Source organism: Nelumbo lutea, chromosome 2 (genome assembly GCF_056320005.1).
Source record: "Nelumbo lutea isolate HS-2025 chromosome 2, American lotus-T2T, whole genome shotgun sequence".
Taxonomy (NCBI): domain Eukaryota; kingdom Viridiplantae; phylum Streptophyta; class Magnoliopsida; order Proteales; family Nelumbonaceae; genus Nelumbo; species Nelumbo lutea.
The window spans coordinates 21,552,894-21,580,345 of NC_142685.1; the positions used below are offsets into that span (position 1 = coordinate 21,552,894).

At 33.4% G+C, this 27,452-nt stretch overlaps 3 protein-coding genes across 7 annotated transcripts; all 3 read right to left on the reverse strand.

Moving 5' to 3' along the window:
- Nucleotides 1–1,321: 1,321 nt before the first annotated feature.
- XTH26 (xyloglucan endotransglucosylase/hydrolase 26) lies at nt 1,322–2,522 on the reverse strand. Its single transcript, XM_088967944.1, is given in 3 exon segments — nt 1,322–1,730; nt 1,831–2,024; nt 2,430–2,522. Coding segments are annotated over 3 exon segments (696 nt in total).
- A 9,135-nt stretch (nt 2,523–11,657) lies between these two features.
- LOC148869095 (glyoxal oxidase-related protein) lies at nt 11,658–14,215 on the reverse strand. Of its 2 annotated transcripts, none has more exons than XM_088972724.1 (4): nt 13,510–14,215; nt 13,285–13,445; nt 12,035–13,187; nt 11,658–11,897 (listed from the first exon to the last, which is right to left on the reverse strand). In XM_088972724.1, the coding sequence occupies exons 1-4, from the start codon at nt 14,101–14,103 to the stop codon at nt 11,874–11,876; spliced, it is 1,932 nt and encodes a 643-aa protein (XP_088828850.1). In that variant the 5' UTR covers nt 14,104–14,215; the 3' UTR covers nt 11,658–11,873. The 2 variants fall into 2 exon arrangements, with proteins under 2 accessions (XP_088828850.1, XP_088828851.1); XM_088972725.1 differs by having other exon boundaries at nt 13,522–14,196.
- A 9,683-nt stretch (nt 14,216–23,898) lies between these two features.
- Nucleotides 23,899–25,404, reverse strand: LOC148869096 (protein SPEAR3-like). Of its 4 annotated transcripts, none has more exons than XM_088970455.1 (5): nt 25,242–25,404; nt 25,032–25,142; nt 24,577–24,650; nt 24,395–24,479; nt 23,899–24,244 (listed from the first exon to the last, which is right to left on the reverse strand). In XM_088970455.1, the coding sequence occupies exons 1-5, from the start codon at nt 25,299–25,301 to the stop codon at nt 24,128–24,130; spliced, it is 447 nt and encodes a 148-aa protein (XP_088826581.1). In that variant the 5' UTR covers nt 25,302–25,404; the 3' UTR covers nt 23,899–24,127. The 4 variants fall into 4 exon arrangements, with proteins under 4 accessions (XP_088826581.1, XP_088826579.1, XP_088826580.1 ...); XM_088970453.1 differs by having other exon boundaries at nt 24,395–24,482; nt 25,242–25,403; XM_088970454.1 differs by having other exon boundaries at nt 24,577–24,653; nt 25,242–25,403.
- Between the last annotated feature and the right edge of the window lie 2,048 nt (nt 25,405–27,452).

Consider the following 27,452-nt stretch of genomic DNA (forward strand, 5'->3'; position numbering starts at 1 on the left):
AACTTCACTTATTTATAGGCTTGAATCTTGAATATATTGGTCTTCCTCTTGTTAACTACTGAAAGTTTTGAACCCCAAAGCCATTTGGAGACCCTTTTTCACCTACTGGTGAAATTAAGGCTGGGGGGTCATCTTAAGAGTTGATGGCAATCTGTTGGGCTTTTAGTGGTCCTATCACTGCAAGGGATGCATCTGAATCTAAAGTTCAAGCCCTTCTTGAGGGGCTCAGATTTTCCAAAGACCTCCTTTCTGGTTCCTTACTTGTAGAGGGGGATTCTAGGATCATGATTAGCTAGGCTATCAATTTTGGGACAAGTCCCTAGAGACTGGCTTATTTGCTGCATGAAATTTATGAATTTTCTGTTTCTCTTGGCTTCTGTTGTGGATGGATTCCAAGAGGTATAAATCAAATGGATGATTTCTTAAGTAAATCAGGTCTGGAGAGAAATTTTTCGTATAGTGATAATAGCTTAAATATGTCTTGAATGGGCTTTTGGCTGTTTTGTAGCAAGGCTCTCCTTTTCTTGTATATCGTCTTTGTATCTCTCCTTTTATGAATATAATAGTTACCTTTTATCAAAAAAAAAAAATCATTAAATGTCATATGAGGTTCACAATGGGATCTATCTAACTGTCATCTTTCATCATTTATACATCTTTTAGCCATGTCATTTTTATGTGGGAAAAAACTTGCAGTTCCTAACAAGGTTTAAACTGGTACTTCTGTGGGAGAGTGGGTGACTTCACCACATTCGTTGGTTTCTTGAAGTACGCACTAGCCATGAAAAGGATTTTTAAGATGGCAGTCTAGATGTTGTAATTCAGATATCATCCCGCTGATTATGCTGAATGACCTGTTCTAACTCATTCTGATTATGCTGAAGGCCAGAGGTAGTATTATTGGATCAGAGGATCCTAACTGACGAGATCAAGCAATATTCAAATTCGGTCTGATTAATAAACAGATCACATTTCTGAACTAATCCAGTTATGGATAAATGGATATTTGAATCTGACTTAAACAAAAATTTGAATTACATTCAAGTTTGATTAAATTCAATCCATTTGCTATCCAATACAAGGATGCTTCAAATAGAAAAAAGGAAATCCAATGCAAGGATAGCATTTGGCATAAGTCTGAAAGTCAAATATAGTTACCATATAAACTAGAAACAAAAAAGCCAGGGAAGTTTCTCATTTGTGAACTGAAAGAATGGAAGCAATGGGTGGTTGTGGGGGTTTTGTGGATTTATTTATCTCCTTTAAAACCACACTAAGATGTCCTTTCCTTTTGAAACTACGTTTCCTTTGATGAACTTTATTAAAACTGTTGTTTGAAACACTCGGGGGGCATTTCTTCATTGAATCTTCTAGTATCTTTGCAGTAGTCATATATCATGTAGTTGTCTCTAACCCACTCCATCTGTCCTAACTGGGCATAACTTAACTTGCTATATTCATAAGAAGTTCACCAGTTTGCAGGTCTACTTGAGGCACACTGTCTAATGCTGAAAGGACCATTCCATTTACAAGCTCTTGCCCCGAATTTTTGGAATCTAGCTATGAAGGGTGCACTGATCCAGTCAATCTTTACAAGACCTCCTCTGGGTTCCTAGTCATCAGCATTCCATATGCTGGAATTGACTCTCATCCCTTGTCTGTTTAGGTAAGTGATCCCCTCACTCTGATAGTTGCGAAAAACTCTGATTGGTGTCCCATCAACAAACCACCTGAAATAAGAATGGACATAATAGTGATGATATTGATGATGATACTAGAAGGGTAGTTATGAGTAGGTCCCACTGAGTTACCGTCACCAGGTTAACTTACACAATCTCACTGGGGTTCCAATGCATACTGTAGTTGTGAAAATCAGCAGTTGGGTCAAACCATGGCTAGAATTGCTGCTCTCTGTTACCAACACCCTGAGTGAAGACATTTGTGTGGATAATGTAAGGTTGTCCAGATACATTTCCTAAGAACTCAAAGTCTATCTCATCATGCATGCTACCAGTGGAAGACATCTGCAGAAAATTGATATTAGATTTTTAGTATTTTTTTCCCACTTGGAAAAGAAAAAAGTGAAGGAAAAGGAAAAAGTGTGAACAAGTAATGGAGCTTTTGGAGGGGTGTCCTTTTCTACTTGGAATAGGATATTGGTTGTCTGGTACCAGATTTGCTTGACCCATAGTTACAAATCTCATGGTTGATACACATAGCTATATGCATGAGCACTTCCCCTTTTCCTCTTTCATCTTTCTTTGGAAGTTTAGACATAGAACATCTAAGAATGGAGTCACATCTAGTATGGTTCCCATTTTCCTCACATCTTGTGTCTGACACTGTACTTGACAGAGGATGATAAAAGGTGTTGTTTGGTTTGTTGGGAGACCTGAATGCAATGACCCTTTGGTTGGATTAGTACTTACATAGTATGCTGTTACAGTACCGGCAGAATTCCCAGATACTAATTTGATCAGCATTTGGATGCTCCCAAATAGGAATGCTTTCTTAGATTGCATGCTAGATCCTAAAAACAGAAACGTGGTATGGAAGTTGGTTAATTAGAAACTGACAAAAAAGCAAGCTTTTTTTTTTTTTTTGATAAGTAAAAAGGAATGAGATATTTAGAATAAGATGCTCAGACTTTCTTTTGTTTGTCTTTAGAGATCTGAAATCAAAGTTTTGTAGCATAATCAGATGAGTTCGGATCTGCTGACCACGACACAATGTTGGCCACGCTCATCAAGCCGCACGTCGAGAATATCAGTGGCCGCAACACAACCGATGTTCCATATGTGCAGCTGGATGAGCATGGCCAGCAATATGTTGTGGTCAGCAGATCTGGACTCTATAATCAGACTGCCTAAGACACATTTACTGTTCAATTGAAACATCAAATTTTCCAATAATGCTTTCAACACTGATCAATTTCATCAATAAGCTTCAAATCTGAAAGCCCTGGAAAGGTTCTAATTATTAAGGCAGACCATGAATTATCCTGATGATATCCTAACCCATACAAATTTGAGCACAGCTGAAAGGTCTACTCACTCCACTGGATTTTTTTCTGCTTACATTTCTATTGCCTGCAAATCAGAATGTGTTTTAACTCATTGGTGATGGTCCTTCAACAAATAGGATTTAATTCAAAAGGCAGTTGTCTAATAAAATAGTTTGGGTCATCAATTGACACTATAGTTGGCTTTCAAGCATTCCTATAATGATGCTCTCATTGCCTGTACACATGGAACAAGGCCAAAAGAAATGATTTGTTTTGGTGCCCTTGTGCTCTGATTGAGACTGATAATATATTCCAAACTTTTGTGGTGCTTGCAATCATGGTTCAAAATATTGAAATGGCCTTGTTCAAGGGCAAATACAGTGGTTTAGGACAAAGTGGCCATATTTAAGGGCAAGTGCCCATCCCAGAAATGGCCTTGTTCAAAACTTGAAGCCTAAAATAATTTATATCTAATGTGTATTGTCCCTTTACTTTGAAGTTTGAGCCTTTCTTGCAGTGGATCTGTGGATGCCATTTTTGGTGTTTATGTTTTCTGTCAATCAGCAATTCCACACCAACAATGTTGTAGCAACATTCCTTGTGGGTAAAGACAATGCAGAAGTGGCATTTTAAGTGTTCTAGTTTTGTTACCCATTAACATCAATTTTTGTTCATTGACATCAAATTTCCAAAATCAAATGCAAAGGCTGACACTGGATTTGGCTCTATACTTACAGTTCTTCGGAAGAAATAAGGGATGGAATTCTTATATATGTCATTCTGACTAATAACTAATGTGATATTAACCGAGATAAATAAACCATGAGAAAGGCTATGTTAAAAAACTAGTTGGTATGATCTAATGTTCAACATGATTCATTTCATAGAAAGGCACAGCCTAAATTTTAATGTCATCTAAACTGCCATCGCTAAAAAGATGGTCGTGTCAAGAAAAGCGAAAAACAAGTTAGGTAAGAGCATAATACCTGAAGTTCTATCCGACACAAGTTGAACCTCATCACCATTGCCCAAGATGAAGGAATGCTGAGCACCCCAGTTAAAATACATGCTCTTGGCAAACTTGACCTAAACTGAACTCTGATGAAATGCAGCTAGAGAGATTATTAGAACAGTGAACAGAGCTTCAAAGTTCCCCATTCTAACCCAAATGGGCAACAACCTTTTTCCCTCTCCTTCCGGATGAACAATTGCCTGAGCCTATAGTTGAGATGCCCTTAAACAGGGCCTGAGATGGCTTTAAATAGGATAAACAAACTTAAAAAGAAAGTAGTTTCTGTATATTTTTTAATGCTGTTTGGTAAGAAGATAGGCATGGATTCTATTTCAATGTTTTGACTCCCACAATTTGCCACCTTCCATCCACTATGAAGAATAAGCTATTATGAACCTACTAAACGACTGATCTAGACCAATTTATTTAAATTTTATTATAGTTTAAATCAATATTTTGGCTGATATTTGTTTCAAGTAAAAAACAAATATGTATAGTTCAAATCCCCTTTCTGACTGATTAATGAATATAAAGTGGACGTCTTGGGAGTTGTAATAATTGTCGTTTTTAATACACAAATGCATTCATATCAAAGCGTGGCAAAATTGGACCACATAAATGTATCAAACCATCATTTTTACTGCAAACAAACAGAATTTACATTTTAGATCATGCTGGTATATAAAACAAATATTCACTTTATATAGTATAAATAAATTGTACAAATCGAGGCCATGTATTGGGTTTAATTAATCCTAATTGAAATACATGTGCTTAAGATGATCTTTTGATTTTGTCGTATTTATTTGTAAGAAGTAAAATGAAGTGGTTTCCATTCTATATAAAAGAGATTGGAGATAGGAGGATGGTTAATTTTGCATCAATTTTTGAGATGCAAAAAATTATACTGTTTCAGTGAGTGCTATCAACTGTTGGTTATCCCTAGTAGAACGATCTGTTGCAATTGTTTGCACTGCACTTGTCATGCACTTGCAATGAGCTTGCATTTCCTACAACTCTTAGAATTTTTCATTATGTGCCAACTATCAAATTCCTATTAATCCCAAATTAGCTGTGTAAAAAGAGGAAACATTTCTTGCAACATGCAACTCCAATGACACCAGCATTTGAAATAGAAAACCAATTGGTGTAATATCTTGATTTTAGGGAAAATTTCTTATTAGTATCCTCTACTTTGGGCCTCGTGTCATTTTTGTCCCCGAACCTAAACTTTTAAAATGTGTTAATCTAATAATTGTCGTTAATCAATCAGTTAGTTAATCAACTGTTAAGTGACATTTGAAAAGATACAAATGCCCTTTGAATGTCATCTAATTTTCTTTATCAACCAACCACATGTTCATAAAAATGAATACTAGGTTTGTCAATATTTAGATGATTGATAAAGAGAATTAGATGATATTTAAAGGGTATTTGTATCTTTTCAAATGACACATTAAGGCTGGTTAATGGCAGGTACTATATTGGCACGTTTTAGAAGTTCAATACTAAACTCTTGCATTTTAAATTCAGGGACCAAAATGGCACCCAAAGTTCAAGTACTAATCTATAAATTTCCCTTGATTTTGATTTTATTGTAAACACCTGCGTGTTCGCATTTTATATGGAAGGGTCTGGCACAGTCGTAGAAATCATGTATACATGTGAAAGTGAGAGATTGAGTAGTTGTGACTTGTGGGGAATATAGACTTTTTTTGGCTGGCCTGGACAGTTAGGACTCTTCAGCTCAAAAACCAGCCAGGGTACGGGTAGGAGTGCTCACGGTTCGGTGGGGTATTTTTTTAAACCGAAGCGATCTGATCAATTTTTTAAATATGCAAACCGAAACTGAACCAATGTAACCGATTAACCAGTTCATCGATTAACCGATGATCGGTTAACCGCGGTTCGATTTTCCAGTTTTTTATACACTTAAAATAATAAAAATAAATAAAAGAAAACTAAAACAAGTGCCGGACTGCTGGTGCCGTTGGTTGTTTTCGGTGTCGGTGGTTGCCAACGAGTGTCACCTGAATGAGAGCCTGAGAGGTGGTGCAGCTAGCGCCTGGAGGAGACGCAGAGAAGAGAGAACTGAGAGAGTGAAAGAGTTGGTGCTTGTTTGCTGGATTGGTTGGACACTTGGACCATTGGTGCTTGCTTACCGGCGAGGCGGCGATCATCGTTGCCGTGCTGGTGGTTGGCGCGGTCCGCGCGGCCTCTGGAGTGGAAGAGACTGAGAGAGAGAAGAAAAAATTGAGAACTGAGAAGACGAAAATGGAGAGAAGAAAAAACTGAGAGAGAGAAAAAGAGTTGGCAGTCTGGGAAAAGACAAAAGAGGAATAGAGGACTAGCAGTCTGGCACTTTGGGCAGAGGCAGACTGCCGAACTTTCAATTGAAACTTGAAAGGTTCAAATTTCCAAAAAAAAAAAGAAATTTGAACCTTAACCTTAAGGCTATAAGTCTCTTAGACTCGGATTGCAGCTAATAAATTGGTACGGTAGGCGAGGCGCCGAATAAATGAAAATCTTTTATTCAATTAAAAAAAACTAAATAATATATATATATATATATTATATGACATTATATTATTTATATAAATATATATTATTGTATATATCGGTCGGTTCAGTTTTTCGGTTTTTTTAGCCCCATTTTAACCCCAAGTGGTTATTTCCCCCAAAACCATTGAATTTATGTTTATTAATGGATTTCAAAAATTGGATATTCAATTCACCTCCAACTTAGATTATCTCGGATTTAGATGTTACAATTTACATTCAATTAATAATTAGAAACCTTATTCGATTTGATTAAAATTAAAATTTGATAATAATAATATTATTATTATTTTATATAATTTATTTTTATTTTTACTATTTTTTATCATTTTAAATATGATATAATGCTTACAATCCCATCCAAAGTCCAACATAATAATAGGATAAGGATGTGGATGTGTTGAGTTCAATCTGAATCTCATCTATTTACAACCCCGCTTGAGGTTGAATTGATCAATGAACTGTTGACCATTGTTGACCCATTTGATGCATAAAACGGTTTTCATGCCAAATTTTACTTTAATTATTAGCGGGAACTCATGAGATGCACGGGATTTGTTTAGTGAAAGCTAAATAATAGAAATAGTCATTTACTAAAACATCCCCTATAGCTTCACGAATTTACTAAAATCTACTCTATAATTTGTATTTTACTAAAATACCACTTATAATTTGCAATGGATTTAATCAATCTTCCGTTAGATGACAATGGAAAATAATAGTGTCGACCCTAATGTTCATTTAAATAAATTTAATCAAAAGAAAATAAAAATAAAAATATATTGGTCAATTTTGTTTTCTATACAAAAAAGTGTTAAGGGTATTTTTGGAATAAAAATCATAGGCCTAATGGCAAAGTAAACACTCCTTAATGAAAGGTTGATTAAGTAAATGAGTTGCAAAATATATTAGATATTTTAGAAAAATGAAAACTATAAGGTAGGTGATAGTGTGCGTAATTTTCATATTATTTATATTTTTTCTTATTTAATTAGCAAGTTAATTAATAGATTTTATTGTGTTTTATTTAGAAAATCGCAATTTGAGAAAGAAAGTTGAAAGAAGTTTCAGCATAGTCCCAGCACATTGGGAGAAGACCAGCACGATCTCAGCATGCAAGAAGTGGGCCCCATCAATCATAGTAGGATTCGACTGAGTTGAAGGTGTGAGTCACCAAGAGTTTTAATAGAGTCTATTTCATGTTGTACTTCTAAAAAGAAAAAAAGTCAAAGTCCATCTTAGTTAAGAATTTCTATTTAGAGATAAGATAAGATTAAATCTAAATTAAGCATTATCCCATTAGGAAAATGGACTTTCTATTTTTGAGAAAGAACTCCTAAGAGGTGTTGGAAACAACCCCTCCTCTTAAAGCTATATAAAGGGAGGGGTGGGGGTAGAGTAGCAATCGAAATCACTCAATCAATGAGAGAAGAAGTGAAGGAAGGAAGCAGAAATCGTCCTCTCCATCTAGAAGCTACGATCTCTCCATGAAGTTCGATTAGCTTTTATTTTCTGGTTGAAGGTTATGGAAGCTTTGGTTCTACAAAATTGTGAGATCTAATTGATTTTATTTCAGTTCATTGTTTATGAGTATTTATATACTTTCTACGATTTCTTGTTTAAGATTATTTTATTGATTGAGCAACAGGATCCATTGTTCAATCGATAAAATAACCTATTATCGATTAGATCATCAAATTCGTATATGTTTGTTAGATTTAATCTGTGTGGCAAATAACATAAACCGATTATGAACAAGTTTTCGGTTCATGTTATGAAGATATATAATCTGGTTTAAACGAACTGAGCTTGTGTATTCATTGACCATAATTGGGTCTCTCCAATTCTTAATACTGTTAATAGATTAAACCCTAAGAGCTTGTTTAGGGTTGTTTATTAATAAGAGAAGCAAGCAAAGAGCTTGTTTTGATTGTGGAAAATACAAGTAGAGATTGGCTATTAGAGCTTGTTAGTAGCTATTACTAATTTACTTATAAGCATTTGAATTCATCCTTGCATCAATGATCAATTGTAAGAATCAAGGCTGGACTTATCCCTTTAATCAGATGTTGCCTTCTATTGAATAAACATTTATTTTATTTTATTTTATTTATCTTTATAACAACCCTCTACTTCGTTTTCTTGGAAATAAATCAACCTAATCATTGAGGAGACGACCTTGCTCATCACTATATACAAAAATATTTAATTCGAGCATGATCTTTATTTTTGGTTGGATTCGACACCCACCAGTAGGTTTAAGTAAATATGTAAAACTATAAGGTGTGTTCTCGTAAATGACTCTAATAGACACACATAAGATATACAATTGTTTTATATTTTCAACTTTTAAAATAATTAAAAATTATTAATATTTTATGTACTACTTTTAATAATTTTTTTATAATACAAAAATAACAATAATTAATTTCATTATTTTAGTTAGGTTTATTCATCAAACTGATGAAACCGACCAACCTGATAAATTTGACCCGAGTTGGCTGATTTTCTAGTATTTTAGGTTGGGTTTGGTTCAAAAATTTCCCAACTTGACCAAGTTCGATCAGTTTCACTTTGGCCATTTGTAAATTGACCAAAATTGGATGATTTAACCATTGATATATATTAATATTTTATATTTAAAATATAATTTTTAATTTAGAAAAGTGAAAAATTTCCCATATTTCTCAGTCTAACATGTTTTATATCATAAATTTATTTTTTAGCAATTGCACTGTAATTTTTAAGATTTAAATTTAATTTTTTAAGTTTAAATCTTATGAACTGACTAACCAAACCAAAAACCAACCCAAACGGATACAACTTGAGTGGGTTGGGTTTTACAAATGGTCAGTCGATTTCAGCTAACCAACTCCCCATGGCCCAACCTAACTAGTCCAATTTGGTTCGCCAAACAACCTACAAGTATACCGAACAAACTCATGAACACTCACAATTTAAGCTAAATTAATATTCTCATCTATGAGAAATAACAATAGTTTAGTCTCCAATAATTATTGAAAATTATAGTGAAAATACACAATTATTTAAAACATATTGATAATGAAAAAGATACAATAAGTACTAAAACTATATTAAATTAGTCAGTAAATAGTATAATATCAAATAATAGTTTAATCTCTAATAAATATTAATCAATAAGTTATAACAAAAAATAATAATAAATACAAGAAGTACAATAAACAGAATTTAAAAATTTCAATAATAGTAGTTTAATCTCCAATAATTATTGAAAGTTTTCTATTAAGTAAAAAAAAATAAATAAATTTATACCTAATTAATGAAAATACATTTATCACAAAAAATTATTGAAATACAATAAATATTAATATTAGTATATATAATTATATAATAAGATTTTAACATTATTATTAAAAAGTATTAATTTTTATGAAAGTTATTTTTCCAAATTATTAATTTATATAAGTGAAATTAGTTATTTACAATATTATGTAAAAACATTAAGTTATTATTAATTTAAATATTATTTTATAATTATTTTTATAATTTTTAGATTTTTTAAATTTATTATATAACTTATTTATTTTAACTAATTTAAAATCTAATTATGTTAACTATTTTGTTATTTAAAATATTTAGTTAGTTAAATAATTAAATATTTAAAATATTTTGTTATTTAAAATATTTTTATTTATATTGTTATTACATAATTACATTATTAATTTTGTAAGATATTAAATTATTATTAATTGCAATATTATATTATAATTATTTTTCTACTTTTAATATATTTTTTAAAATTATTACATAATTTTGTTATTTTAACTATTTAAAATATTGTTATGTTAAATATTTAAATAATATGTAAAATATTTAATTTTTTGTTATTTGAATCTTATTTATTTAAAGCTATTACATATTACTAAATCTTTTTATATAATTATTTATATTTTTGTAATATTTATTATTTAGGATATTTATTTATTGAAATATTTAAATAAGATTTTATTTTTAATGTTAAATATTTATTGTTTGAATAAAATTTAAATTGATAATCCGAAAAAACAAATTTTAAATTGTTAGTACATAATTTTGTTATATTTTGTAAAAACATAAAATTATTTTTTATGTTTTTAATAAATATATTAAGGTTATTATTTAATTTTGTTAGAATATTTAAATAATTCTTAAATTTTTTAATCCAAACTATTCTTAGGTAGATATATATATATAAAGTGGGGGAGAGGGTAAATAAGAATTAGAGATAATTTAGAAGACAAATAGAAATTAGAGATAATTTAGGAAATAGTGGGGGATAGTGGTGGAGGTAGTTTAAGAGAAATTTTAGGAGAAGATATTATTTAGGTTATTGGGAAAGTGTATATCATTAGTTGTTTAAAAAATGACATGAAATTAAAAAAATTAAAAATTAAATAATATATATATATATATATTTAAATTTTTAAAGGTGTCACAGATAGACCTGTTCATGGGTCGGACCGGGCTGGGCTTTCACTCAGTATTAACAGATTTTTCTAAGGCTCAAGCCCGAGCCCAAAATTTAGCCCATACTGTTAGTATTGTTGAAGCGGTTGAATATATATAGAGAGAGAGAGAGAGAGAGAGAGAGAGAGAGAGAGAAATTATAAAGAAGAGAATAAAAATGTATATATTAAATTATAAATATATATTTTAAATATGAGCCCGGCCTGAAACACAATCGGATTTACTGTGTTAAGCCCGCGGGTCTAATTACATGACCAAGACCGACTAGGGTGCAGGTCGGGCCGGGCCATCGGGCTATCCGGCCCATGAACATGTCTAGTCACGGACTGGTCTGTTCAGACCAAACGATATGCAAACTGGTGGGTAAAACGGATCTGGTTTCAGGTCAGTTTTTAATTGTTAAAACGTTGTTATTGATTCCACAGTCCTAATGCAACATGGAAAGCTTCAACTGATTGCCCTTAATTTAGGTCTTATTTGGTGTATTTTTTCCGTGCCATCTTTTGGCTGTTTACAAGCCTGGCAAACCCCACGGTGATCTATTTTTTCATTTGGTTCATAGTAGATTTAGCAGTAAAAAGAGTGCGCTAAAAAGACACAAAACCCATATTGAGCTGATTTCGAGAAGCTCCATTTTCACATCTTTCTTGCTTTACTCATGCAAAAACCAACTCTGAGCTTTATTTAAAAGCTTGTCAGAAGATCTTTCCAAAAATACTTACCAAACCGCCCCTTACTTTCTTTTAGCAGCCGCAGGATTTCCAATCAGCTGCTGGTGTCAACAGTAGTCATGCATGAGTAATGACGTTTCTAATATTTGTTTAGGAGGCTACACTGGAAAGAGAAATTGAGAAAGAAGTCAGAGAGCAAAGAAGGAAAACGCAGAAATGGTGGTATTAGAAAGAATTAAATTTGAAAGAGGAGTCGAAAAGCAAAGCAGAGTAAGAGCTCCTTTATTTATTTATACGAACCCAAACCCCATGACTTGGAACCCCGCGATGGACAACAAAAAGTAGATAATAGCCCGGCGGTGCGACTGCACTCGTCGGCGGTGCCAGAGCTTTAATCCTGAATGTTTTTATCTCCGCCATGACCACCTCTCTTATAGCCAACACCAACAGCCGTTGATTCATCGAGTAACCATGCGTTGTAAATGGGGGTGCGTACATTGTCACCTTCAAGTCTGTCTTATCTAATTTAACTGCTAGCAGATTGATCATGGTCGTGAACTCTTCTCCATATTTGATCGCTTGAGGTGTACTCTCCTGAACGATGGTTGGCTTGTGGATCTTAAGCAAAGGGTCCAAGTATGGTGGCCAGAACTTCTCAACCCTCACCTCCGTCGGAAACTTCACGGTGAAGTTATACGCATTGTGGGTGTTGCTGCCTGCAACTAGAATTTTCCCGTCTGGCAATACAGCAGATGATGAATGATACATGCGTGGGATTGCTGTTGGTGCCAACTCCGTAAACCGGTCGCCTCTTTTATTTTTGGGTTTGTACAGCACTGGTGTGAAATTCGGTTCGTCGGCGAATTCCCACCCAGATGTGCCCCTCTTGGCACCGTTGATCATGAGAATGTCTCCCGTTGGCAGATTGAGCATGTCACCCATCACCCTCGGTGACGGCATGTGCTCCATTTTCCACACAGAATCGGGTTTCGTTATATGAATTCTACCGCAACTCTGCAACGCAGGCAAGAAGATAAATTTCTCGGCCATTTTATATGCCTCCGACCTTGCACCTCCGCACACTAGGACCTGGGCAGGGATCACAGCGGCGTTCTCGCCGTAGAGCTTTATGGGGAGAAGGGCGGACATTCCCGATGCAGGATAGTTTCGGGAACCGCCGGGCAGCACTGGAAACTCGCGAACCACCTTACCGGTAACAGGGTTCAAGAGAATGGAGCGATTGTTCGCAAGGATGAAGAGAGTGCCGTCTGTGGAGAGGTGTACAAATGGGTAGAGATTGTTCTCCCCCTCGTCTGTCGTCTCACGGAGGAGGGGCAAATCGTAGTTGGTCGGATTGGATTTACCCTCCTCGGGCACAAATTCATAGTTGAACATGCGACGACCACCGACTACGATGAAGCTTCCATCGGGTAGGATCTGTTGGGTGGCATACCTGCGCGAGGAAATTAACACTCGAATATCTTAATGAATCATAGAACAGAAGATAAATACAGACGCATATGCTTCACGTAATGTAATAAAACAGGTACCATCTCTGGCCAGAAAGTGCAGTTGGGTACTCCTTCCAATCGCAGGTATCACATGCAGAGAGGTATCTCACTGCTCTCCCTCCGTCGAACCACCCACCCGTTTGCACCAGATTGCCATCAGCCGAGAGTGAGCCCGATGAGCACCATGGATCAGTTAGAACCTGTGTTATATATAAAGCTTTGTGAGAGAGAATCGATTAAACTTGAAACAGAAGCTGTATGTACCTGTTTTATTACATTACGTGAAGCATGTGCGTCTGTATTTATCTTCTGTATTACAGTATTACAGTACGTCTGTGTGCAAGTTAAGCCAACCTTGAGAGTCCGAACATTTCCGGTGGCTATATCGTACTCTACAGAATGAGCCCAACAGTCCACTTCACCGTTCTTGCCGGGAACAGGACGACAGTTTCCATGGGGCAACTGGATCAGAGAAGGGCCGAGGTTGGTTGCGTCGAACATGATAGCCTTGTTGTTGGGAAGCAAGATCAAATGCATGGCCGACACACCAGAGTTTAGGGAAGTTAGCTCCCATCCACCCTTATACATTGTCACGAAGTCAGGATTCATTGCTTTCATAACATCATCATTGTTTTTTTCATCTCCTCCAAAATCGAAATTCGGTGGATCTCTCCCAAAACCTCCCCTTCCAAAATTAAAACCCGGTGGATCTCTGGGAAAACCTCGGCCATAGTTAAAATTTGGTGGGTTTCTCGGATAACCTCTGCCACCAAAGAAGAAAGGTTGCCCGAGGCCAAGGATGAAAAAGATGGGGAGAAGACAGAGGGCTTTGTGCAGGGCCGCCATGGAAGCGCGCATCCAATAGGGCAATCTCGAGAGGTTGCAGACGGGGCCCTGGACTTCTTCCTCCTCCTCCTCCTCCTCCTCCTCTATTATTTGTTTCAAAATTCTCCAGAGGAAAAATGAGAGTTTGGATGATCATTGCTTCTTTATACTTGAAGCGGGGAGATGAGGTTGATCTGTTTAAGGACCCTTCTTTCATGGATGCCAAAATTCTAGTCTGGTTTGTTGCTAATTTGCAGGAGACCTTGGTCAAACTTTACTATTAATCAAGGAGACAGAAGATCAAAAGTCTGGATCTCCCTAAGCTTGGCACTTATCAATCAAAATTTTTCAAAACTCAAGGGGGTGGTTTTGATTGGTCGATCTCTCAAATGTGAGATTTCTGGTTTCACAGCCACCCACTATCACTTATAAGAGGTTAACCATCAAAACCACCCATTGGTTTCGATGAATTTTCATTAGGCTCAGTTTGGAATGAGTACAAATTTAAATATGTACGATGTAAATACATACAAAATATAAATTTTTGCACTCTAAATATTTGTATTTGTACTCCTTACAAATTCAACCTTAGACTGTGTTTGGTTGCAATGCAAATAAATTTGTACTGATGCAAAACCATGGCAGTATAAATCATTTGAGTGTAAATTCTGACCTATTTCTGCTTCAAATGTTAGCTTATTTTGTTTGATTTCAGTACAAATAAAGTAAATTAAAACATAAAGCACAATAAAGTAAAACCCAAAACAAAATTAAAGAAGAATTTGAGCTCCTATACATTTGTATTAATGCAAATAAAATTGCACTGCAACCAAACACAGCATTAACCTTGGTACAAGGCATTAATTGTAGTAGATTGGGACTGTAGCAACTTAATTAGCATGGTACAAGGTGCATGTATAATAGATTACCAGATTGGTTAGTGTAGAAAAACTGTTGCAACTAAGCTTAATCATTAACCATGTTCAAACCAGTGTTTAAAAATCAAACAGGAGGCTGAACCATTTTTCAGTACACCATCTGAAAAATGAGGGCAAATAGAGTAATCATTTGATATTAAATGAGTTGAAAATAGGTAATTTTAAGATAATCAATGCATTGAATTCCCCTTCATTAAATTCAACATTTAAGGTAAATTTACATTGACCTTCATTGAATCATATTTTAAGACACTTTTGTTTCTTTCCATGTTAAGTTCTATTAATTAAATCTATATAGAATAAATTAATAATTTATATAATACAAAAACTTGTACTTTTAAAATCTACCCAGAAAAAAATAGTGTTTTAATCAAGGTAGTGGTAAGAAATTGAACCATTTTGGGTTAAATGGGTCGATCCATGTTGCTACATTTAAAAAATAAAATTCAAAAAATAGATAAGATGCAAAATATAGAAATTAAAAAAATTAGAATTTTTTAACATCATATATTTGATATATTAAACAATAACAAGTGTGACAGAAAAAAAATGTTAATATTAATGATAAAAATAAAATGTAAAATTTAAAAGGACTTTTTAGTTTGGTCATTTAACAATACTAAATACGTTTTCAAAAAAATAAACAAAATGTGATTGGGAGAAGTTTTGCTTTTTTTCTGGAATAAAATACCCCAACTAAAAATCAAATACGTCTTCCTCTCCCAAATCACTGACCATGAATATCAACACTGTTGTGCTTGGCATGGGCATTAGTCATTGCATTTGTGATGGAGTAGGCAGTCTGTGTTTCTCAACTCGTTCGCCAACTTTGCAGCGGGATGACAAACAGGGCACGTGGATTTCGAACCCAAACCCATCTGCAATCGAAACCTTTTCGACCTTGTGCCCCCACACCAGCATTGACGCTCGGTTGCACACCTAGAGCTCGATCACGTCCAGGACATAGCCTGGCTGGTCTATAGGTACACCCAAGAATCACTAGTATAAACAATAACCAGATATCAGTTTGAGAGGAGGAAGAAGATGAATAGTAAGTTCTGCCTCCTTTCTCAACTTGATGAAAAGGGGCAATTTCGTCAAAAAAACCCACTTACCATTTTCGTAATATATTTCAAAATGTATTGAAATATATAAATTCATGAAACTTTATTAATATTTTTGTAAAAAACCTAAACCAATTGGAAATAAAATTATTTTTCTATTATCTCTTATTAAATTTCATATCTAAGGTATATTCTCTTATTAAATCCTATATTTAAGATATATTTTTCTCATTATTAAATTGTACTAATTAAATCCACAACATTAATTTTAATAATATAAAAATAAATATTTTGAAAAAATTAATTTGAAAACAAAACCAGTAATTTCTTCCCTCTCAATGGTGGGTAAGCAATTCAACCATTTGGGGTCAAATCTGTTAATAAATAATGCCATAATTAAATAATAAAAAATTTAAAAATAAATATATAATATATAAAAATAAAAAGAATTGGACATATCTCTAATATTGTATATTCATTATACTAAACAAAAATAAGTATGAAATGTAAGAAGTACTTTTTTAATGATGAAAATGGAATGCCAAATTTAAAATCAACCTAAAAATGAAATGATGTTATAGTCAAATAATCAACATTTTTAAAAATAAAAAATACAAAAAATCACAAAAATAAAAAATATTATACATTGGCCAAGATATAATGTTATATATTTATAAAAAATAAAATATTGGATACATATATAATATTATGCATTCATTATATTGAACAAGAATAAGTACTATACATAAGATATAATTTTATCAATAATAGAAACATAATACAAAATTGAATATCAACCTAGAAATCAAACTATTTTTCTTTTTAGGTCGTGGTTTAGTGGTTTGGGTCAAATGGATTAATCAATGATATAATAGTTAAATAATAAATATTTAAAAAATAATAAAAAAATACAAGTAATCAACAGAATTTATGAAAATTATATATTAATTATGTGAAACAAAAATTAAGTGTGGTAAGTAAAAATTATGTATATAATGTAGATAAAATATATAATTTAAAATTAATCCAAAAGCAAAGCTATTTTCTTATTTAAATGGTGGGTCAGTTATCCAAGTTTTCAAAAAATTCATGATGTCATAATTGAATAATAAATATTAAAAAAAAAAGATAAAACACAAAAGAAAAAAAGTATATAAAGGCATTTTAGAACATTTCTAATATTATATAATCATCATATTAAATAAAAATAATTGTTAAAATAATAAATATTTTTATTTAAAACAAAAATGGAATACAATAATTTAGTAGTAGTAGTAGTAGTAGTAGTAATAATAATAGTAATAATAATAATAATAATAATAATAATAATAATAATAATAATAATAATAATAATAACAATTGTTATTGTAATTAAAAATGTTTCACATGCAATGCACATCCACATTTACTACAAGTATTTAAGTTTATTTTTAACCATATTGTTACTTTTATTAATTTTCAATTTCTATCCTAACTATGATATATCTAAAATTCAAGTAATTAATATGAAAAAAAATTTCATACATGCAAAGCACGTGCTTAATTACTAGTACATAAAAAATAATACAAAATACAATATTTTGCACTCTACATATTTGCATTTATACTCCTTTCCAATTGAGCCTTAAGGTTGTTGATCAGTTGTTGGTCTAGGAGCCTTCAGCTCTTTGCAACACAAATCACGAAAAAGTTGCTCAAAATAAAAAAGCCACCCCAATCTGATCACTAATTGCCAAGTTATGACCTCTAGAAGTTTTTATTAGGGTTATGGGTCAATTGTTGGTCAAGGAGCTTTCAGCTCCTTGCAACACAAATCACAAAAAAGCTGCCCAAAATAAAAAGATCACCCCAATCTGACCACTAATTGCCAAGTTATGACCTCTAGAAGTTTTTATTAGATTGTAGTTTTAATCCATGACCTAGTAATCGGGTCAACAATTCAATTGCCCAGATCAACTTTGATCAAGTTGACAGTTTCTAGCCAATTTTTAGGTTTGAAATTTTACCCAAACCAGAATTGATGCTAGGTGATGGTTATAATCAGAGTCAACAGAAGTTTGAAAACACTAGTTGAAACCAAGGTTTAAAATATTGATACAATATACCCCATATTAAGCACACCATATTGTATCTTTATATCTCTAATATGTTTATTATAAGGTGTTTTAGGATTTGGGCTTTAAAACATTTTAATGCATGATGAGAAGATGATATAAAAAATACATAATTTTGTTCGGTTGAAATACACAGAATTTGAAAGTGTCGATACTTTTAACCTTGGTTGAAACCTCTTTATCTGGAGATGAGCTTTCCTATATTTCCTAGACTAAGCTAACATGTGTAAATTTCAGTTAGTCTATGGGTCTTTATTCACATATAATAGACTACCAGATTGATTAATTAGAGTAAAAAAATGTGGGAAATTTGGCATCATTTATCTGAGCAAAGAACGTAATGAATTTGTTGAAACCTGTCTTCAAATGGATTTTTTTTTTTTGGTATTGAATAACAAATTACAAGGGGGCTCATGGGGCAAGAGCAGAGTAGGGTGAGAGCCCAGATTTTCTACTCACTTTTCCTATCCGCTGTGAATTGTTGCCACACATCTCTAGAGAGTGGGTAGGAAAAGTGAGTAGGAAATCCCAAGTGACATCTGACGACCACTATTTTATTTGACGGCGGGTAGAGAGTGGGTAGGAAAAATGAGTAGGAAATCCCAAGTGACCTCTGCAACTAATAAGGATGGTCTTCACTATTTTATTTGAAAATTTACTATTCAACAATTAGTGTGGAAAATAAATGTGATAGTGTGGTGCACATATATACTTAACTGTTGACTAATGCATACCCATTGCATTTTATGGCACCAGTTGAAGGAACAAGTCATGAATTCTCTCTTCATAAACAATTCCATTTTTCTTACATCAGTGCAAATGTTCTTTAAGCATTATGGATTATATAGGACCAAAACCTTTGAATTGTTAAATATAATCTTTTTAAAGATGCATTTGTTTTTCAAACCTTATATTCTATATCGACTTGTCATTTCAAATCTTCTTCTAGCTTTGCATTTGTATAGCCAATATCTACTGCTGGTAAAACGTCCAACATCAGATTGTGTATAGACAAAATTCAGCTTAAATTGGGTGGCGCTCATTAATCAATCTCAAGATCTATGTTAAAGGCTCTCTTACCATTCCTGCTAATAGTTGGAGGGGAAAAAGTGATATTTTGTGCTACCTTCATTCGTATTTATAATCTTTTTGTTCCTTTTTTTTTTTGGGGGGGGGGGGGGGGGGGGAAATTTGAAAGGAAATGAAGGGTAAATGAGTCACACCATATCTTTAATTTCTTTTGAAAAACATGGAATATGTTTAAGTCAATTAATAAAAACTTTGGGTATGTTTAAGTCTTTTACCCTTATATGTTTTTCTTTCTTTCAAAAACAATCATTTTCAACCTGGCCCAGGCCCACATCAAACCCCATGCACAAATTTCAGGGCTAGGGCTGGGCCCAATACTTTAGGCCCGGCCTGGCCCACACTTATATGTTATTTATACATAATTTACACTTATGTGTGTGTCTATATATATATATATTAATTATACCAAATATTGTATATAATACTTTTATGTTCATTTATAAAATACATTTTATATACACATTATATGTTATATAATATAAAATATTATTTATACTTAATATTTTACACATAAAAGCTATAGGCCAAGAACCTGGGCTAAGCCAACCTATATCATAGGCGCAAAGCCTGGCCTAGCCTGACACATGATCACCCCTAATTTAGGGTTATAAGTTGGATTGCCAAATTTGAAGAATTTCAACTACATCAAGCTTGGGTTGGGGTTCAAGCCCATTGAAAATTTATCAAACTCCCAACTCTACCCGATCCAAGTTGCACCCATATTTGGGATGGCAATTTTGGGTTTTGTTTTTTGACATAATTTTAGGTCCTAACTAGCGTCCATTTTAGGGTTGATCTTGGTTTGGCCCTTAAGCTAGCCTAATCCATCAATTTCCCTACTTTATTTAAAAGGGTTAAGAGATTCAAAGAGATTTAAAAGGAAGTTAGGGATTTAATGGGGTGGAAAGATATTACAAACATTGACCATTGTAGAGAGAGAGAGAGAGAGAGAGAGAGAGAGAACGCATAAGTGAGATTGATAAGGGACACTTTATGGGGAAATCCCCTTAGGTACCAAAACATATTAACTTGGTATAACTTGGGTTAGACCCTGAAGAAAAGGCCACAAGGCCTTAGACCTAGTTCATCCCCCTTGGGTTAGTAACCTAGGCAACAAAGTGGAGGGCTGATATGACACCTACAAATGGCACATTGATGAGGAATATGGGGTTTAGCCACATACTTTTGTTTTTGTCTATATCATTTGTTGTACAAGGCTAATATTCTCATCAATTTTGTTTGACACCCATTATTTATGTTGTAAAATTAAACTAGTTTTTTATTGAGATTAAATCAAATTTTATTCTTAAACAATAACCCATTTTATGGATCCTACATCATTTGAAGCTCATACTTTTTCTAATAATGGGTAAGCACATATATGAAAAAGGAATGCTTCTATTTGAGAGTAGAAACAACACTCTTTTAATACTCTTTCTTGAAAAAATATAGTGTCACTTGTCTAAAAGAGAATTACTTTGGCCTAAAGGTGTTCTTTTAATGTATATATCAACGAATACAATTTGGGTCTATCTATCATCCATTTGCAGCCCTACCCTAAATAATAGTCTTTTTCATGTTTCTATCAATACTCGGGTGAAAAATGTGGTGAGTCCATATCCAATTAAATCACATGTGGTATGTATATCAAATTAAACTGTCCAAATATGGTGTGCCCAAATCTTTGGTTTTTTTTCTTGTTTCAAAAGTCAATTTTTTTTTGAGGGAAAATTCCACTTTAGTACCTAAACTTTGAGGGTAGTGTCAAGTTAGTACCCGGACTTTCAAACGTGTCATTGTAGTACCTAAACTTTCAAAAAGTGTCAAGTTGGTCCTTACCGTTAACTGACCGTCAGTTATCTATTGAAAATGTCAAAACTACCCTTCAAAAGAAGGCATTGTTCATTGTCTTCTACCTTGAGACTGACTGGTTGAGGTGTTTGAGATTCTAGACTAATGAAGTCATTGTCTTCTACCTTTAGATCTGAAACACATTATTGTCTAGTTATTTATTTGCTTTCATTTATTGTTTCCCTCTATTATATTTCATGTTTTTTCTCTCTTTTTCTTTGAAGATAACCAGTTCAGTCTCAAGGTAGAAGACAATGAATAGTGTCTTCTTTTGAAGGGTAGTTTTGACATTTTCAATAGATAACTGGCAATCAATTAACGACTGGGACCAATTTGACACTTTTTAAAAGTTTAGGTATTGCAATGACATGTTTGAAAGCTTGGGAACTAACTTGACACCACCCCCAAAGTTCAAGGTACTAAAATGGAATTTTCCCTTATTTTTATGATTTTTCGTATGGAGCCATAACATCGTAATGGTAAGTAAAATAATGGGCAAAATAATACTATTGAATTAAAACCAATGGGCAAAATAAAATAAAAAATATTAATTTTAATAATTACTATTTATTATCATAATTAATAATCATTATAAGAAAAAATTATTATATTGTATAGTAAAATGACCATTCAATTTACAGTGGACTCTCCATTTTGTCTACCTTACCAAACATGAAAAGCCTTTTTTATTGGAATTTATGCCATGAGAGTATATTCGAGTGAGGAGTAGGACTATAAATATGTTGCTTATTATATTATGTCTGCAAGATTGTTTGTTCTTTGGAACTAAGAAGACTGCTTTTCATTTAAATCAGCTTCTCACAGTTTCTTACTTAACCTGTATTTGTTAGAACCATCACCGTAATATTTTCTATATAAAGATTTCGATAAGAAATTGCCAATAAAGTAATAACTTGGGTAAAACTTTTCAGGTCTTGGGTTTGTTGGAAAGCATGAAAGCTAATAAAGCTTCTCTTTGATTTGTGAGTGCCCAAGATTGCCACATATTAGTAAATTTTGTTTCATAAACACTGAAGACCATTGTCATCATTGTAATGTCTGGGTTTATAATTTAGAATAAAAATAAAACAAAATAGAAAAAAGAGCTATGCTTGAACAACCTTGTTTTAATATATAGATATAGATTTTGGATGTAAGAGTTTTTATTTTAATTATTTATATTTTTTATTATTTAATTAAAAGTAACTAACCACATGTGTGTTTTGACATTAGTCTGGTTCTATGCCAAGGTCCATGTTTAGGGTGGGTTTTGGGTTGGCCCTTAACCCTACCCAACCCACCTAAATTCTACCCATGTTTTATTAGAGAGGGTCAATTGGGATTTAGAGATATTAAATAGGAAATAGAGGGTTTGAGAATAATTTAAGAAATGGAGAGATATTTGAGAACAATTATATTAGAGAAGAGTAATGATAAATTTTAATATAAAAAATTAAGAGGATTTTTGTGAGGAGATACCTCTTTGAGATTTTTGATACTTTATGATAGGAGATTAATTAAGTGCTTAACATAAAAGTTTTTTTTTCATTTTAATAAATTCTCTATTTTTTTTTAATTTTCATGTGTGAAAAGGGAGAGAAGGGAGACTCCATGTGAGGCTTGTGGTGAGAGACTTTTTGACATTTCCCATACTCCTCTTTCTTATAGATATAGATTCATCATATTAAACAAAAATAAGTATGATAAATGTTCAACTTATGACGGCATGATCAAACAGTTCAATAGTTCAACAGGCCAAATGGGATCCTTGACTGAGTTAACCATTTTTTTTTTATTTGTGCAAGTTAAAGGTTTGAGGGTTAGACAAAAGTCTGGCCGGATGAACCAGTCAACTAATCCAAACTGATTGGTTTGACCACGGGTTGAAAACATTGGTATACATCTCTAACGTACTACAAAGTTGGGCTTAGGCTTTAAAATCCAAGTTGCTAAGGGTGTGAGGCCCTTGTCACCACCCCCAATGAAACACGGTCACACCAGCATTCAGCGATGGCCAACAAAAAAAAAGTTCACATGCTGTTTGAATTTATTTCCATTAATTGCTGGCCTGTTCGTGTTTTAAATGTCTTATACGAATGCTGCGACCACACATGTGAACTCGTATAAGACATTTAAGACAAACAATGACCACACATGGGGTAGTCATTTCAGATTTCATACAGATGAACTCTTTTTCAATTCTCCAATTTCTGTCTGTTAAAGAAAAGTAGATTAATCCGAAGCTAGAGAGAGAGAGGATCAGGTTTAATTAAGATACATAGATGTGTAAACCTCTAAAGAACTTTACTCGAAATGAATGATTGTTTGATAAAAAATTTCAAATTGTAAGGCAATGCATGTTATCACTGGGTTGTAAAGCAACTAATTATATATATAAACAAGTCAGCCACTTCATATATATATATATATATAAGCTGATGTTATATTACAATCAACTTCTATATATATAGAGAAGAGAGAGAGAGAAACCCAAATGATTAGGACAAGTTTACCAGTGGTCCTCTCACTTCTATCTCCAGAAAAAATATAATCTCTACATCAAAAAATATGTCTGATCAGTTTCCTTGTCTTCTTCCATTCCCCAAGTAATAATAATGGTTATGTTCCTAAAAATTCTTAAAAATCTGTACCATTAGATGCTGTCTGTTAGGCTTTAATGAGCATCGATCAAAACTTAGATAACTGGGTTTTTTTTTTTTTTCTGTTTCTTTGTAATTGTCCATTCATTCTCATTCACTTACACAGTTCATGGAATGCAAGAGGAAAGTTCCATGCAATTATGCACCGACAATGTGCCTTGATTCATTACACTAGCTAGAGTCCTTTGCACTTAAAATCAAAATAGACCTGCCAACTTGCTCAACTTGTTGAGTTCTAAAAACCCAATTGGTTGTGTTACAGTTGAACTCCCCTTTGGATATATATATATAGAAAGAGATGCAAATGTATCAATTTGTTCCAATGCACATAGTATTAAAATCTACAGTGATAGCTTCAGCTCCAAGTCTACTTCTCTGGTGTCACTTGAGTCAGAGTTCTGACTGCTTGAGCCCATTGAGCCGCACCTGTCTTTCCTTCTCTTCTTTTGCACTGAATCCTAAAAGATGCATTAATGGGAATTAAAGAATTAAATCTCATCTTCGAATTTACAGAAGATGTACTTCGACTAAAGAAATAATGCAGATCTAGTCACAACTTAATTATCATGCCAGAAATAATTAGAGAGGATTGTGTATCTCAAGCCAACCTCCACGTTTAGGCTCAAGAGATGTCTGGTCATGCTAGGTTGCATGGTGTCTTGGGTCTCAAAGCTACCACTGCTGTGATTCCATCTGCTGTTAACACATTTGTCAGATAGATCAAATGAACATATTATCATTAATGGAGCCCTTGCTTGACACAAGAAGCAAAAATAGCAAGCATAAGTACCTAGCCATAGTGCCATACTGGGAATCCGAATCACCATATCTGGTCTCTATGGTTTCCATCTCTCCTAAACCCAGCTGCTATATATCATGAAGAACTATCAGTAATTGGAACTACCAGCAAATTAAAAAAAAAAAAAAAGTATTACTGAATATCTCATATTGACATCTAAGAAATCACAAAGTTGGGTTTTGTCCCCACGATTTAATCCCTCAACCTCCTCACCCAAATTGGAAAAGAAAGGAAAAAAAGAACAACAGGAAATCTTGTTTGGTTTGATCAGAAGAATTATGCTTATCTGTGGACGTTGAACGGTTAAGAATTAGAGAAAACTGATGCATATTATATCAACACAAGTATGAGTTTCGATGCAATTATCCTTCTGTGGATTACCTTCTTTCTTTCTTTCATGTATTATTCTTTTATACTGATGAAGAATGATGTCAAATACGACATACCGTCATGTTTGGGTGAAAGACTAAAGATGATGATGACGACTGTGAATAAGAAAGGGATGATGAAGATGACGGAATAGATGAATATGTTGTTCCCATCCTTACATCCTCTTCCTGCAAGTATGATAACCAGAAAGCACCGTATAACCACTGGATTCACAGATGAGAATGAGAACTGAAAATCAGAAGAAAACAAAGCAGAATTCAAATTACCAGCTGGTTCAGATTAGTGTAGCAGGGACTGTGAAAGGACGGAAAATAGCTACTACCCATTTGGTTATAGAGTCTGATCTTCTCTAGCTGAGCTACTCCAAGGCCCCTCTGTGGTTGCCTGGGCTTGTCTGAGTTGCTCTTCTTGCCTTTCCTTGAAGACCCAGATCACCGAGCACGCATGGCCCACATTATTAATTGATCCCCACCATCCTTCTGTTTAAATGATCCAAATGTTTGACAAATTGTGGGGTTAAGATTGTTCAATCCCTTCAGATAATTGGTTCATCTACCATATTGGCATTTTTCTGGTATATCTGGAAACCACACCAGGTTTCTTCTTCTATAATTAACTAGTTAAAAAGGTAATTAATTAGATATCTAATTTGGATTTTATATAGTTTCAATAAATTTCTTTGGCAACTTCCCAGGAATTGCCATCTGCTGGGCAGAATGGGAATTTCAGCAAGATATCATCCAAGCTATATGAACCCTGATATGTTATAATTATTATTTTATTTTTCATTGTTATACAATAAAACAAGTATTCTTTACTGGGTACTGACTGAAGTTGCTAAATCTAATACTAATTTAAGAAAGGAATTCAATTAAAAGTTGAGCCATGAAGCTAATAGATGGTGATCTTATTAATTTGTCATCAAAATATCATAAGAGGAGTTATTCATGAGATAAATATGTCAACATATGCAGAGTTCGTTGCCGAATGCCATGCACCAAATCAAATTAAACTGTTTAACGCATGATTTGTGGGTCACAATATTTATGTGGTCTCCATTTCTTAAACGGACATGTGACCTCCCAGAAGACATGAAACAATAATTCAGAAGATGCATAAATAGAACTTTTCTAACCCATATATATTAGAATAATTGCAAATGAAAGTCCCAAATCCATGGTTCAAAGTATCAATACTATTCTTCATATTAAAAAACATGTATTGAACATTATTGTTAAGATGAATATTAATATTTGGATCTATTAAATAGGCCGAACTTATTCAAGATCCGTTTGAATTACAATTGGAATTGGAATCGAAATCAAAATCCTTTAGAATCGAAATCAAAATGTATTGATGGTTCTAAAAACGAATACATATCATACGATACATACCAATATATCGCAATACACTGAAACTTATATATTCACCCTCATAATTTTCTTACAAGACCCAGAATAAGATCAACTATGTTATGATTGTGAATAAAAAATATGAAGGCACCCCAAAAAATCAAAATAGGGAAAATAAAAGACAAAAACAAATAACACAAAATTCAAGAAATTTACATGGTCCAACAAGATGTCAAGATATGGGCCAGAAGGTATGGGGCCAATTAGACAAATGGGTATCTTGAGAGCCTCCTTTTTCTTCTTGAATCCCATTATGTCAGTTTCCAGTTAATATTGGAATGGCAGAGACAATAGACTCCAAATATAAAGAATGACAATAAACAATTAAAACAAATAAGATGTAGGTGTGTCTTTTTGTGCAATCCAAAGTCAATCAGGAGTTGGTTTATTCTCATTAGTCAAACTTTGAGAACTCCAATCCTTAATTTTTCCTGCCATGCCATAAAAATACATAATGTTTCCCATCATAGCTCTCAAATTACTAGAACAAGAGAATAAATAAAGAATTTCTCTATGAAGTGTGACCTACCTTTTTTTCATAATTGACATATTAAAGATAACATATTCAAGACAATGGCAAAGGCTCTCTAGTCGTAAAACCATACTCCCTTTCTCATTTGCCATTCATGTGGCAAACAATTAATTAATTGATGATCCTCTCTACTTGGTAGATCTTGGCCCATAGAGTACACAAGCTTTCTTGGGTGTCCATCATTTTATTGGATGGTCATGGGCAAGTGGTCCATGTTGTGTTGATTCCTTTAGTGCTTGATCTTAATTTGTCCAAGCTGTTCTATGAATTGGTCTCATTGGCTAGATGGTTTGGAGTTAGTTACAACTTATAAAGCTTAAATATATCATCAATGGAGATGGGTTGCAAATAGGTGAGAAGCTACAAAATTCAATACTATATATTATTCTAATTTAAAATATATGAAGAAAGAAGTAGTCTTAATTTAGTATTAATTCCAAGCTATCGTGTTCAACAGCCATGGGTGCAAAACATATGGTTCAGCTTCATCCTTCTAAATGTGCAGCAAATAGAAAAAAAGGAAAGCTCTATCC